At 42.9% G+C, this 15,581-nt stretch overlaps 1 protein-coding gene across 1 annotated transcript in view; it reads right to left on the reverse strand.

Moving 5' to 3' along the window:
• Positions 1 to 15,581, reverse strand: part of SLIT1 (slit guidance ligand 1) — a 193,643-nt gene that overhangs the window by 31,167 nt on the left and 146,895 nt on the right. Inside the window, exons 8-19 of the mRNA XM_060768243.2 lie at positions 14,838 to 15,001; positions 14,099 to 14,246; positions 12,834 to 12,905; positions 10,250 to 10,321; positions 9,389 to 9,460; positions 7,531 to 7,674; positions 5,874 to 6,037; positions 3,743 to 3,766; positions 2,405 to 2,549; positions 1,393 to 1,467; positions 403 to 546; positions 159 to 302 (exon numbers count right to left, since the gene is read on the reverse strand). Of these exons, the coding sequence (XP_060624226.2) occupies positions 159 to 302; positions 403 to 546; positions 1,393 to 1,467; positions 2,405 to 2,549; positions 3,743 to 3,766; positions 5,874 to 6,037; positions 7,531 to 7,674; positions 9,389 to 9,460; positions 10,250 to 10,321; positions 12,834 to 12,905; positions 14,099 to 14,246; positions 14,838 to 15,001 (1,368 nt within the window). The remainder of the gene's footprint in view (positions 1 to 158; positions 303 to 402; positions 547 to 1,392; positions 1,468 to 2,404; positions 2,550 to 3,742; positions 3,767 to 5,873; positions 6,038 to 7,530; positions 7,675 to 9,388; positions 9,461 to 10,249; positions 10,322 to 12,833; positions 12,906 to 14,098; positions 14,247 to 14,837; positions 15,002 to 15,581) is intronic.

The raw sequence follows: 15,581 nt of genomic DNA on the forward strand, positions 1-15,581 counted from the left end.
ATTATCCTATTAATAAGGAAGAGAGGGCTGTGGATATGGATATGTTTGTTCTATTATTTATTTATCTATTTATTTATTAACCATATTTAGATATTGTCTTTCTCAGCCCGAAGGCGACTCAAGGCAGTTCTAGTTAAATTTCCCTCCACAAAACTCACAGAGTAGAGAGGGATTGCAGCGTGTCAAAGGCACCAGGTGAAATAGTGCTGATCTGATTGTCATACAAGGAGAGAAGGCGCACATTCCGCAGCCCTGTGAAGCTGTCATTGTGGATGCAGTTGATGCGGTTGTTTCTCAGCATCCTGGAAGAAGAAATAGAGGGAATAGCTGCTATCATGTACTGATAACCCACCACTACTATTATCTCATTATGCATTTCTCATCCAAGTAGGGACAACTTACAGTGTCCGTAGCCCCTCAAGGCCCCGGAACATGGAGCTGCGCACTGAATCCAGTTGGTTAGCTGTCAGGTGTAACTCGCTGACGGAGGCAGCCCCTTCGAAGGCCCCATCCTCAATCTCAGACACTTTGTTGTTACTCAGATTTCTAAGAAAGACAGGAACAAGAAGTCAGCAGAATGTAGGAGCAGGAAAACAGGTTTCTCATCACATTTAACACCCTACAAATGAGTGCTTTTCCTCAGTATCAAGGAATGAATAATAATAATAATAATAATAATAATAATACACTTTATTTATATTCTTCCCTTTTCCCGTAGGGGACTCATTACAGAATTTACATACATAGGCAAACATGCAATGCCTTTACAACCACATACAATGAGACACACAAACGCAATCAAAGGCAGAGGCTTCTCCTTTCATTTCCGGCTTCTGGAGGTGGTGTTCATCTCTGGCTCTGGAGAGGTGCTTTCTCCATTTTCAAGCCAAGGAGCCTGCATTGTCATCTCCTGGTTGTGTGGCCAGCAAGCTTTTCCCGCTGAAGCAGTACTTATTTATCTACTCTCATTTGCATGTTTTCTAGCTGCTAGGTTAGCAGGAACTAGAGCTGACAGATGGGAGCTCACCTCATCTCGCATACTCAAACTGCCAACTTTCAGGAGTTCAGCAACACAAGAGTTTAACCCATTGCACCACCACAACTCCCAGAGCAGATATAGCACTTTTTTAAAAAGCCATTTTTGTCTTTTTTACTTTCAGAGTCCAGACTTATTTATGTTTGTCTCATTCATGAAAAAAAGTATTGTTGTTTTGTGCCTACAACAAAGTCTGAACCAATCAGAGGGTTTTCTTTGCAAACCTTGCCCAGAAGAGATTTGCCACTGGCTTCCTCTGAAGGTGAAAGTGTGTGATTTGATTGGTTTCATGGCTGAGTTTGAACCAAAATACCTGAACTATCTGAATGCTCCTGAACTATCTGTTTTGTACTCACATTTTCTTTAAGTGTGGGAGCTTCTTAAAAATTCCTGTGGCTTCCAGCACTGTAATCTCATTGTTGTTCAGGCGCCTGGAAGAGAAAGGAAGAATGATAAATATGCAAATAGGAGAGCAAAAAAGCCATAAACAACTAAACAACACTTAAGCTGCACTTAAAACAATACAATACTCATGTTTTCCTAAATACAGATATTCTCATGGAGAGGGTGGGGGGAATAACTGTTGAGGCACCATAATGGAAATCTCGGGACTTAATAAGTAAACACAACATTTCTATTTATTCAGTGAAATGCTTGCAGATAAACTAAGGACTGCTCCCAAGATATTTCAGAGCCAAACTGCCACTTGTATTTAATGCACAGCATCACCTCTGAATATTCCTTATCTATGACAATTCTTTGAAATAATGAGGTTGCCACTGATCAACAGGCTACTTTAAAACACAGAAAGACATATACACATACACAGCATATTTCTCTTCCCAGATTTTAGGCTCTAGAACAGTGGTACCCAACCTGTGGTTTGTGGACCACCAGTGGTCGGCAAGAACTAAACATGATCCATGGCCTCACCATTACTACACCATTGCAACAAGAGCGACAGGTCTTGCAAAACCCTCTTCTAGTGCTGAGGCTTATAAAATATGGTTTTCTGTGGATGAGTAGATGGCAACTAATGGATGGCATATGTTCTATATCAGAAACTAGAGCTGATGTAGTCTGTCCAATGCAGTTTTCTTAATCAGCACCCCAATTGACCAAACCAAATCTAAAGTTGCCCAAAAACTAATTTGTAATCCTTTTGGGCAACTAAGGTTGGAGAGTGATCCCTGGTCAAAAAAGGTTGGGATCCACTACTCTAGAAGATCCTTCCTAGGGAGGCTACAATGGCTCCTTCCTTGATGCCCTTTTATCTGCTGGTAAAGACTTTTTGAAAAAAATTGTGACAGAAGTGCAAATGTTTAAAGAATAGCAAAGAAGTAGCAAAGATATGGTTTTAGTCCTTACAATTCAGCAGTGGCCTGTGGGAGGCGCTCCGGGATCTTTGTCAGTTTCAGGTTGGAACACTCCACCACATTGGCTTCACAACGGCACTTGGGTGGGCAGACCACATCACTGTGGCATTCACTGTTCAACTGATAATCCTCCGTACCTGCCAGAAAGAGACAACAGTCCTTCCATAAGTGCATATGTAGATAGGTCTGTGAGGCTGAAGGTGAGGGCTAGGTGCTCTAAATCAGTGGTTCTCTACCTGTGGGTCTCCAGATGTTTTGGCCTTCAACTCCCAGAAATCCTAACAGCTGGAAAACTGGCTGGGATTTCTGGGAGTCATAGGCCAAAACGCCTGGGAACCCACAGGTTGAGAACCATGCTCTAAATCAAAGCTTCTTAAATTGGGGTCATGACCCCAAATGCAGTTGCATAAGTGAATGGTTGGGGTTGCGAAAAAAATTGGCCACAAGATTGACGAAATCATAACAGGAGCTGCATGTAACTTGTACAGTACATCAGTCCTTTTTTCAGGGGAAGAAACTGACCCACCCATCCATGCGCCCCAGCCATCTGCCCTGCAGAACAGGATGGGGAAAACAGAGGAGGGATTGGGTTGAAGGTTGGGGAAAGTAAAAAGGGGTGTGTTTGGGAGAAGACGGAGGAGATTCTTATTCCAAATGCAGCCCTTTTTGCTTTCCCCAACCTGTAGCTCGATCCCTCCTCTGTCTTCTATCTTATATACCTATATTCCTGGGGTCACATAATTTTTTTCTCAGACAAAAAGGGTTCATGAGTGGAAAAAGTTAAGCCCTGCTCTAAACATTCTGTAGCTCCCTGAAGCTATCAAATGCAGGTCTTTGTTCAATAATATTTTCCTTCAATTAACACATTAACATATGTCTGCATACCTGGAGACTCTTCCAAATATACCACAAATCAATACAATACTGATGGCATGGTTTACTAGCAAACTGAGAAGTTACTAGAATATGAAATTTCAATATTAAAGAGAATGATTTTTCATACTCCTCTTGGTAGCTTCTCTTCGTAGACATTATATAAAGTCGAGTGAAAGCTCCATTCTAGTTCTAAGAAGTGTGAATCCTGCAGTAATGGGGAAGGGATGTTAAAAAGAGGGATTTGGGTGACCCTGGTCTGAATCTGCATGAAGGATAACAAGGCCTGTAAGCGCTCCATGCCACTTTTGCCAGACTTAATCTAAGCCATTCAAGGACAGCAAAACGGGCAATCCTGCAACCTCATTCTGTCAACTGATGATGAACGCAAAAAACACATGTATGCAACTGGCATGCAAACTCTAGCACGCTCAAATTCCAAAACTTGCTCCCTTACCTGGGATGAAGTACTGCTCCTTGGCTGTGAATAGAAACGTGAAAAAAATATTAACCTAAATGTAGCAAAATTAATATACTAAATGCCATGCAATTCATTTCTTCCCAAATACCGCCAAACAAGCATATGGAAGGAACATCTATTTCACATCAGAGAAATGATTAACTGCAACAGCATGCAAATAAACTCCCATCTATAGATATCGCCAAAGAAAAACATATATTGTGCATCATCTGCTGTATACGTTGATTCAAATTACAAGAAAGAAGATTCCACCTAAACATTAGGGGAAAAAATCACCTTATCAGAATTGTGCAACACTAAAATAGACTGCTTCAGAGGGGTAGACTCTTCTGCTTCAGAGGTTTTTAAACAGAGGTTGAATGCATATATATTGGGAGTGCTTTTGTTTTGTATTTTGCACAGGAAGGATCTGGATGAGGTTGCCCTTGTACCCCTGTCCAATTCTTAAGATTCTATGAAATCTATACCCATAATAAAAGTGAAAATGTATATGTATGTATGTGGCTGGGATACCCACTTCCACAGACAGGCTCCCACTTCCACAAACAGCTTTAACCCACAGTGCTGAGGAGCCACCAAAAGCCTTCCCTCCAATGACATTTCAGGTTATAGTGAGCACTATGAACATGTAGCCCAGTCTCTGCCAATGTCTTCCCCAAACACCATACTGCCCACCACCCAAAGAATGCTTTCATTCGGGGACAATTTAATGCTAGATTTTATGAGTTTCCTCCACCACAGACACCCCAGTGTTTCTTACTCTCGCCATTGGAGTGGAATTTGCATGATCCTGCCCAAAAGCCCCCCCTCTCCCTTAACACTTTCCTATGCTTTCCCATTCTGTCTGCACAACAAACAGAGAAGAACTAATTAGCAACTAAACATAATGGAGGAGTTTGGGGGATTGATTCCACATGAGGGAAGTTGTAGTTCACTCTGCATCAAGTCAGAGCAATGTAATCCCCACTGACAATGGACCTGGACCACATTTGGCACAAATAAATCCCTGTGACCAAAGAAAAATACTGCAGAGGTTTGGGGGGAATTCATCTTGATTTATAGCCATTGTAGGTACTGGGATGTATAGTTCACTTGTAATCTGGACCCCACCAATGATGGCCCTGGACCTCACTTGGCACACAGAACCCCCATGATCAAAAAAAATATTGGCGGGCTTTGGGGGGAAATCATCTTCATTTATAGGAATTATAGCTCACCTACATCCAGAGAACACTGTGAATGCAAACAACAATGGATCTGCACAAAATTTGGCATGCACACGCGATATGGCAAAATTTGAATACTAGTGGGTTTTGGGGGGAATTGGCCTTGACATTTGTTAGTACTGGGATTTATAGTTCACTTGCAATCAAAGAGCACTCTGCACCCCACCGATGATGGACCTGGACCTAACTTGGCACACAGAACTACCATGACCAACTGAAAATACTGGAGGGGTTTGAGGAGACTGACCCACTATGGTGGGAGTTGTACTTCATCCTTCAGCCAGAGAACACACTGAACCCCACCAATGATGCATCTAGAGCAAACTTGCCCAACATGATAAACTGTAAGTATTGATGGAGTTTCAGGGGGTTAACCTGGCATGATGTGAGTTGTAGTTCACCCACAACCTTATGCATTTTGTAAAAAAAAAAAATGACCCAGGCAAGCTAATAAGTAATAATTCCAAAAAGAAAGGGAAGGGCATTTCTGCTTTCACTTTTAAAATGAGTTGAACAGTTTAGGATAAAGAAACCCAGCCTTGTGGTTTATGTATATGCTGAATGGATTGTGAAGGTTCTCCAGCAGGCTATATTGGTGACCCTTCGCCACAAAGCTTTTTAAAAACCACTTAAAATGAGAAAAGAAAACCTGGGCTGGATTGTATGGCTAGAGAAGAACCACTGTGGTTTGACAAGAGGAAATAAACCTGAAGGAGGGGCGATTTCTACAGTGTCTCCTCCCTGATCTCATTTATATGAGATCCCTGAATAAATATGCAAATAAAGGTATGCAGGGACCAAATTTCTCTGCATGATACTGAACCCCAGACAAAGAAACAGTCCTATACTACAAATATAAATGCAAAAAGAGTTGTGCCTACGGGAGCAACGGAATTTCTTGCTCTTGATCTGTCCGATGCGCTTGTTTGCCAGGCGGCGGGGGCTGGCACAGCGAGCGCCACTTGTCTCAATGGGATTGGCACGCAAGAAGTCTGCCAGCCACTTCAGGTTGCAGTCGCAGATAAAAGGATTCTGGGCCAGATGGCTGCAGCGGGGGAGAAACAGGAGCAATTCATTCACTTAGGAAATAGAAGGCTTGCTCTAATGATTGATACTAAAGGAACCTAGCTGTTGAGTTGAAATTTACGGCTAACACAGTGCTGAATGCTCTTTTAGGTACCCAGAAAGCCATTTCCTTGTAGTGTTATTTAGGTGTCAGCATGTTGTCTCCCACCAGTGGCCATGAGCAAATATTCTAGATGGAGAAACTTTGGCTCTTCAGACATTTCAGTTTCTAAAACCTTCAGCCGGGCTGGACAAAAACAACAATTAGGAAGCTAATTTTCAGGCCAGTTTTAGCACAGCACGTTAATCACCAGCTGCAGTAAATCTCACCAAATGAAAGACTGACAGTTTGAAGCCAGGTCAGGGTGAGCTCCTGACCTTCAGCCCAGCTCCCCCGCCCACCTAGTGGATTGAAAACAGCATTGTGAGTAGATGAATAGGAACCCTATTAAGCGGGAAGGTATTTTAGGCACAACATTTCAGAAGAAAGTTTACAAACAAAGAAAGCCCTTTGGCAAGGAAATGGAGCGACAGCACTCCCCTGTGGCCGGAACTGAGCACAGCCTCCAAAACATGCCGAATGATAAGAAAAAGCCTAAATATGCCCCTATCTCTTGTCTGTCTTGTCATTGTATAATCGGCATTGAATGTTTGCCACATATGTGTTCTGTGATCCACCCTAAGTTCCCTTCAGGGTTAGAAAAGAGGAATATAAGTACTGTAAATAAATAAATACATACATAATTTTCCTGCTAGAATTTATTTATTTATTTATTTATTTATTTATTTGCAGTATTTATTTTCTTCCCTTCTCACCCCACAGGGGACTCAGGGCGGATCACAATGCAAATATACATGGCAAACATTCAATGCCATAGGCATACAACATATATAGACAGAGACACAGAGGCTATTTAACTTTCCAGCTTCATGAGGGTATGCTTTTTGAATTCCAGTCACCAGGGGAGCTGTCGCTTCATCATCCACTTGTGATACCGATGGAGTACTTCCTCATTCTTTTGCATGCTGCTGGAGAGTTTTATGGTGTTGTAAATTAGTTAAATTAGCCTCCCCGTATACGTGGTATCTAAATTTCCTACTTGACAGATGCAACTGTCTTTCGGGCTGCAAAGGTCGACAGCAAGCTAGACAAATGGCCGGAAGCTCACTCCAACCTGGGCTGGGTTCGAACTCATGACCTCTCAGTCAGTAGTGATTTTAATGCAGCCGACTCCCAACCAGCTGCCCCACAACCCGGAATAATATGCTTGTAAAGCTATGATGCCGTGAGATATCTTTCTCTCTTCTCAGAACTCTTTGCCTATTGAGACCTCCTGCCTTTCCTCCAGAACCTTTCCTTACTTCCCCTTGTGATCGCAGCACTCAAAGTGCATCTCCGGCCATCCCCTACCTTCCTCCCCCAAATCCCTGATGTCTTTGAACAAATCGTCAGAGAAGCCAGCACTCACTCACAGGGTCTGGATGGCACGCAATGTGGTAAAGGTGCCCTTCGCCAGGGTCTGGATCTTGTTGTCATAGAGCGAGAGCAGTGACAGGTTCTGTAGATCAGCAAAGGTATCTGCCCGGATGCAGTTAATCTTGTTGGCATTGAGGAGCCTGTAGCAAAGGGGAATATCACACCAGGGAAGGGTGTACTGTGCTGCAGTGTGGTAGCAATGGAGATTATAAACAGGCATTCTCATAGTAAAGACTTCACACTACATCCCACAAGTCACTAGCACAGTTCAGATCAATAAGACAAGAAATTAGCCAAAATACAGTTAGATACTGTGGTCCATATGTATCTGTCTGTTTAGCCACCTAACTATCAATCTGTCTATTTCCTATGCCCAACACATCTAAAGACTAGTCATGGAAAAATGAATGGACAAAGGGCAGGGTAATGATTAGGATGTTGAACTATATCTCGGGAGACCACAGACTGCATAAGAAAGAGAAGGAGGGAGGGCCAAACACACTTAAAAACATGACAAGACTATCAGAAAATTTTTTTCCAACACCAGAAAGAAACAGTTTATATGAAAACTAGCCCTCTAGTTTCATTAGCTTTAATTTTCACCAGGATCAGGCCTTTTTAAAACCTGACACTTCTCACTTCAAAACACTTTGCACTGCAACAGAACAGTTAAGGAGCCCCCGGTGGCACAATGGGTTAACCCTTGTGCCAGCAGGACTGCTGACCAAAAGGTTGGCAATCAGGGGAGAGGAGTGGGCTCCCATCTGTCAGCTCCAGCTTCCCATGTAGGGACATGAGAGAAGCCTCCCACAGGATGGTAAAACAGTTGGGCGTCCCCTGGGCAACGTCCTTGTTGACAGCCAATTTTCTCACACCAGAAGCGACTTGCAGTTTCTCAAGTTGCACCTGACATGAAAAAAAAACCCAGAATATTTCACAATATTTATTGTTGTTGGAGATTTTTTTTCAGTTGGGCGATGTAAAACTTTCGTCTAACTTCAGACACAACTGGAAAGCTTAAAAAGAACTTTGCAGCAAATTATGCCACTGTCCATGTCAGTTGGTGAGTCTGATGTCAGAGAGGAAATGAATCCACTCTGTGAAGTGAAACCCAGAGCAGATTCACTACCCCAGTGAGCCACCAGCTACCAGTTATCCCTGCTATTTAAAAAGACTTTGGGGCGCTGTGCCTTGGTTCCACTATATCGCTGCTCTTAAGGGAAGTTTACATTACTGAAGACAGTCATTAAGGTCCTCATCTAGGATAGTTGGAGCCCCCGGTGGTGCAATGGGTTAAACCCTTGTGCCAGCAGGACTGCTGACCAACAGCTCAGTGGTTTGAATCCAGGGAGAGCAGGTTGAGCTCCCTCTGTCAGCTTCAGCTTCCCATGCGAGCACATGAGAGAAGCCTCCCATGAGGATGGCAAAACATCAAACATCCGAGCATCCCCTAGGCAACGCTCTTGCAGATGGCATTTTCTCTCACACCAGAACCAGCTTGCAGTTTCTCAAGTTGCTCTTGACGTGAAAAAAATAATTCTGGGATAGTTTATATAGAAAAGAAGGACAGGTATAGCTGGCTGAAGAAGGGAATGAGGACCAAAGTTTGAGTTCAGGTTGTATTTAGACAGGTTTGAATACAGATTGAGTGAGGCAGACAAAAGAAAGAAAAGGCAGAAAAGAAACCAATACATTCCTGAAGAGCTATTTCTCATAATGAAATTTGTATATTGTTGTGTAAAAGGTGTCAAGGAGTAAGATATACAGGCTGAGTCCTCTCTGAAATCTGTCTCGAAGTTGCTACTCTATCCAGCCCCCTGCCAAGCTTTGGCTTCCCCTCTCATCCATGCTTACAACAGCTGCAGTGCATACAGGCCTCCAAACACCCCTTTAGGGAGCTCTGTGATCTTGTTCCCATACAAGACTCTGGAAAAGAAATAAAAACAGCATTGGGGTTAGTAGTGTCACCTGATGATCAGCCTCAACATCCCATAGTCATTAGAAAAAGAGGCTTTCAAAAAGAACCAGATCTAGGTTTACTCTACACACACAACTAGCACACGATGCAGGATGAATTACTGTGGAAGAGCACAAATCTGTGACATTGCAGCTGGGTTGAGAAGTTGGTGAAACAAACAAAAAAATAGTGGTGCTGGATTGATGGTCATTTCGATTTCAACAAAAACGAATTGTCATGTTTGAAACACAGTTAAGGTGGCATAGCAGGGCATGGTGGGCTGTCTGTTCAAAAGATTCCCCACATGGTTGCAGTAGTCTCTTATCATTCGTCTTCAGACCTCCCCCCTCTTCCCTTAAGCAAGAAAACATTGCAAGAGTGTGCTTGAAATCCACTTCAAAATGAACATTTGTCAGCAGGAGTGTGCCTATAAAAATGGATTCAAAACACAGTCACAACATAGATTGCTCCTGAGAACTGAGACAAATTATCTGCAGGTGTAACAGATCAGTCAACAAAAACCGAAAAATGGAAAGGGCAAAAAAAAGTCCTGGCCCAGAAGATGTCAAGGATCCCAGATCTGGCATGAAAGGGATACTGGAAATAGCTACCATGCCAATGGTAAATCCAGCTGTAGGGGACGTGTGTCTGCATAAGTGTCCATGGAAGTTGTCATGGCATCATACAAGTGGCATTTCATATCTCCATCTAAATTACTGCAGTTCATACTCATGAACTGCTGCACTGGAATTACTTACAAAGAGTTGAGTGAGCGCAGGCCTTGGAAAGCATCGGGTGCAAGTTCTGAGATCTGGTTGTTGCTCAGGTCTCTGAAAAGCAAAGACAACATCAACATATTTCTCAATATTTGCAAGCCACGGTTACAGCATCCCCCCTCCAATGGTGAATGCTTTGAAATTACAAACTCCTTTCCCACTGATCCTAAGACTTGTCTGAAAGGAGGATTTGAACAACCCCACAGTGTTGTGAAAACATGGGGCAGAACATCTCACTGGTTTCCAGTAGAGAGAAAGGAAGAAAAACAGGACACTGAACATGGAGTGGTGGGAGAGAAGTCAAGTACAGAGGCTGAGCAATAGTGGTTTTAACAATGATAACTCTGACAGCTACAAAATTGCAGGGGGTGCGCAAACTGCATGTTTGCTGTCCCTCATCTATTCTGCTTTATTTGACTGGGAACAGTTCTCTAGGGCCTCAAGAGGAGGTCTTTCCCATCACCTACTATTTCAGGGCTATATATGAGTGTTTTTTTTTTCATTCAATACATGTACTCTCATCCTGGATTCTTATCCTAAATGAGGCAAAGGCTACGTCAAGGGCTAAAGGTCTGTGAGACTAAGCGTAAAGAAGCTAAAAGAAATTGAACTGAACCATCTAAACTGGGCTCTAAAGGCTAATGGATACTCCACCACAGATATCAGAAGAGCTGCAAGACCAAGAACAAGCCACAAGAGTCAAGACAAAGATCCACCCAGAGGAAAAGTGTTCTTACCACGCATCAATGGAATCACTGACCAGATAGGAAGCTGATGAAGAAACACAACCAACAAACTATCTACAGACCACTAAGAAAACCCAACCAATGCTATGTTCAGCAAAGGACAAGAGGGATCCTCTCACCTCCTCAGGAGTCTACCATATACCATGCAGCTGAAGACAAGTCTACATAGGGACCACCAAACACAGCATTGACCAACATGAAACAAGGAACATGAAAAGCACTGCAGACTACTTCAACCAGAGAAGTCATCCATAGCAGAGCACCTGATGAACCAACCTGGACACAGCATTTGATTTGAGAACACAGAAATGCTGGACCACTCTAACAACTACCATGTCACATTACACACAGAAGCCATTGAAATCCAAAAGCAGGAATTCCTGACATGAAACAACCAGGGCCAGTTAACACCTTCCAACAAAGGATTTCCCCAGGTAGGAAGCAGCCAGGCTTTGAAGCTGCAAGGCCATTCAATGCCAATCAATGTTGCCATTTGCAACATTCAAACTTGCCTCAAGCAGACAAGAGTTCTTTCTCCCACTCTGGACATTCCACAGATATATAAACCTCACTTGCCTAGTTTCCAACAGACCTCACAAATTCTGAGGATGCCTGCCATAGATATGGGTGAAACGCCAGGAGAGAATGCTTCTGGAACATGGCCATATAGCCTGGAAAACTCACAGCAACCCAGTGATTCCGGCCATGAAAGCCTTTGCCAACATTCTAAAGGAAATTGCCATGGTATGTTCCAGGAAGAAGAAAAAGTCATCTTAGAAACAAATGCATGTGAAAAGAGAACAAGGTAATACACATAAAGCCCACCACCCTAAATATGTGAATAGGAAAGCACCTTGAAATTATTTCCATTGAGAGTTGCTATAGGATAGGATTATGGTCTCTTGGTTTTAGAAGTACAAAACTCAAGTAAAACACCCTCTTCTCGAACCCCTGTTATCTATGGTGTGACAACGCATTGTAATTACTGTAATGAGCTCATAGGAAGGAATGCACACTGAATCCCAGTTGTCCTACAGCACATTTCCCAGAAACGAGGGACACTGCAAGCAATCTCCCAGGAGAAGGCCATTTGTCGTTTGCTGTTACAAATCAAGTGTGGACATAAGTGGTCAATTTTCATGACAGCCATGAGCAATAGAAGGGCTATTTAGGACTCTATTTAACAGGAGGGATGTCACCAAACTTAAGACCCAGGAAGGAATATTTTCCCCTTTTCTATCTTCATTTTACTTCTAATGACTCATGAGATCTGGAGTGTAATTAGAGCTAGAAAAACTCTTCACATAGGCCAAATATACTTCTGAGGTCAAGTATCTCTGTTATTAGAAAGGTAGATTGCTTTTTATGGGGTGAAGCATGAATAGAGGAAGTCTTTAAGTAGCGTGTGTGGAATTGGGAAAGTCCAGGGATAGGTTTGTCCTCCTAGGCTCCATCAGGGAGCGCTTCCTCTCTTGCTTTTGCATATACCACAATGGCAAAAGGAACTAGACTTGTTCCACTTCTGGTTTTTGAAAAAGAGAATATTTGCACTAATGCTTTTTCATGGTCCTGATAATAGCCAGGACTCTTGGGATATCCCTGAAACTGCAAGACTGGCCCGGGGGTTAAATGTATTGCTCACCTCTGACCTAAGGTCTCAGAAAGCTTGCCCTGCTAGTCTCACTATCATTACTCACTCCCAAAGTGAGAAATGCATGGCCCCCAGGGACAAAAGCAGGCCTGCATGTCAATGAAAATATGCATAGAAGGCCAGAGAAGCACAGGCGAGGGCTGCATTGGTTCTCCACAGAAACACTCACATCCTGCGCAGCTTCTTGTATGATGAGAAAGCTCCAGGAGGGATAGATTTGATGCCGTTCAGCTCCAAGCGTCTGCATGGTAAACAAGAGCACAGAAAAAAATTAACTTGGGAACCGTTGAAATGCCATTAATGCTGCAAATAGGAAGCAGGAGCATCTGGATAAGAGAATATAGTCTGCATCCTTGAAGAATTCACTTCACCCTATCACTGTTCTTGTATATGTTCAAAACAATCTGGAAATGGATTAAGCACCTATACAGTACATGTGACCAAATCAATGCACCGAATATGTGCATTGATCTGGTCACATATAGAGACTCTTGTTGTGGATATATTGAGAAGTTCATGCAGCATCTGTTAATGTAACTAGCATCACCGTCCTTGTTTGCCTGTGAAACTAATCAATACCCCTTCAAACATAGGTTGGCTAGAAAGTGATAATCCAAAAATCAAACATCATTTCACTATATATGAACTTTTGCTCATGTTCTTCAAAGACCATATTCCCAAAATGTAATTTTTTGCATTTATAGTTTGCCTTTACATTTTGGTGCAGTGAGTTAAACCACTGAGCGGCTGAACTTGCTGACCGAAAGGTTGGCGGTGAGCAGGGTGAGCTGCTTGAAAACATGCAAATGTGAGTACATCAATAAGTACTGCTTCTGAGGGAAGGTAACAGTGTTCCATGCAGTCATGCTGGTCACATGACCTTTTTACAGGCATCTACGGACAACGCCGGCTCTTCAGCTTAGAATTGGAGATGAGCACTACCTCCCAAACTCAGACACGACTAGACTTAATGTCAAGGGGAAATCTTTACCTGTACTAATTAAGTTCTAAACTTTGGCTTGATACACATTGGATTTTATCCTTTTTAGGAAAACTGTCCATGGGCTATCCATGAGATTTAACACATTAACTCATTGCCATGGTTCTCAGCAGAGCAGTTTATATGAAATGGTCAACAATACGGGCCAGGGGATTGCCTTCACACAAACTACAAATTCATAGTGGCACAGATTACAAAGTTCTTAATCTGCAGCCTGGAAACAAACAAATAACTTGCTAGATGGAGTTATCAATCATGGTAGTTGTGTCATGTGTACTAATCTTTGCTACTGTTCACTTGGAAGTAATGAAACTACATTGCAGTTTCCACCTTCCACATTTACATCTTCCACCTCATCATACTTCTACTCTGGGGGCTGGACTAGATGGCCCATGTGGTCTCTTCCAACTCAATGATTGCATGATTCTACTCACATCTCAGTCATGGTCTCAGGCAAGTTGGCAGGGATGGCTATCAGCCCCTTTCCCCGACAGTCCACAATGCCATTGCTGCAGGTGCACATGGCAGGGCAGGAACCGGATGAAAAACTGCAGATTTGGGCCCTGTTAGCATCATCCTGGCCTGCAGAGAAAGGGAAGGACACAGAAGCTCTGTGAGTGCTCCTTCCTTGTGTCATGATGAGCACCTGTGATCTGAAACTCAGCATTTATTTGAGCTTTTAGAAATACAAATTGAAGTATAGTGAGGAAAGGGAGACAAGGGAATGCACATACAGCAAATATAAGGAGTCCCAGATGTGAACTATTTCAAATATCTTACTTTCAGCAATGTTAAAAATGGGACTGAAGGAAAATATCATGGGAGGGATCTTCATCTGGGGGCAATGCCCTAATTTTGACCCCTACTATAGTAACACCCTTGATTTTCTTGGAAAGCAGGTGTCAGAGGATTCAGCAGAAATGGCATCCAGTAGTTTCATTTCTGGCTTGTGAGGAAAACCAAGCTCAAGATATCTGAGGAGATTAAGTAAGGATGTGTGAATGAATGAGGCATGGGCATCGATACATTAAAGTTGTGGTTGTAGTGTCAATCCAAAATTAGGAAGGCGTGCTTTTGGTCCTTGCAAAGACATCAAAAGCAAGGCTCATAGAAAATCCCATCCCACTTGCACTCTCACACAAAGCTTCCTGGCCCTTTTCTGATTTCACGCACCTGTGCAGGTGAATTCATTCTTCTGGATCTCTGCAACGTTGAGGCCACGTAAAGCAGGAGGACCAGCACACTGAGTGAAGAGCCCAATCGTTGGCCGTTGGCGCAGCCACTGGGAAAGCCAACCCAAATGGCAATCGCAGAATAGCTGGTTGGAATGCAAGCGGCTAAAGGGACCCAAGTGTTGGACAGAAGGTCGGGAGCAAAGAAAAAGAATGACATCAATAACTGTCTTCCCACAGATCCTTTTTTTTTTTTTTTTTTTTTTTGTTACTCCTACAACGTGAAGTCTGGCTAGTAAGCAAAAGATGCCTAATGAGCTTGAATGGAAATGTCAGAAAAAAATCCAAAAGAAGCAGCAGTGAAAACTGATCTCCATAATCCATGTGCCACGGAAAGGACCGAAATCATCCAGATTCTTCCCCACCATATCAATAATGCCAGATGTTGCCATATTACAAACCAGCAACTCTATGAATCAAGCTAGGGCTTTTTATGTTTTGAAGGGGATCCTTCTACAGCAGTGGTTCTCAACCTGTGGCTCCCCAGATGTTTTGGCCTTCAACTTCCAAAAATCCTATAACAGCTGGGAAACTGGTTGGGATTTCTGAGAGTTGTAGACCAAAACACATGGGGACCCACAGGTTGAGAACCACTGCTCTACAGAATGACATGACACAAGGGCATGGCTTCATGGTACAGTTCTGGGCATTAATTACTGTGTGAGCACATAGGTGCCAAGAAAAG

Source organism: Anolis sagrei, chromosome 3, assembly GCF_037176765.1.
Source record: "Anolis sagrei isolate rAnoSag1 chromosome 3, rAnoSag1.mat, whole genome shotgun sequence".
Lineage (NCBI taxonomy): Eukaryota > Metazoa > Chordata > Lepidosauria > Squamata > Dactyloidae > Anolis > Anolis sagrei.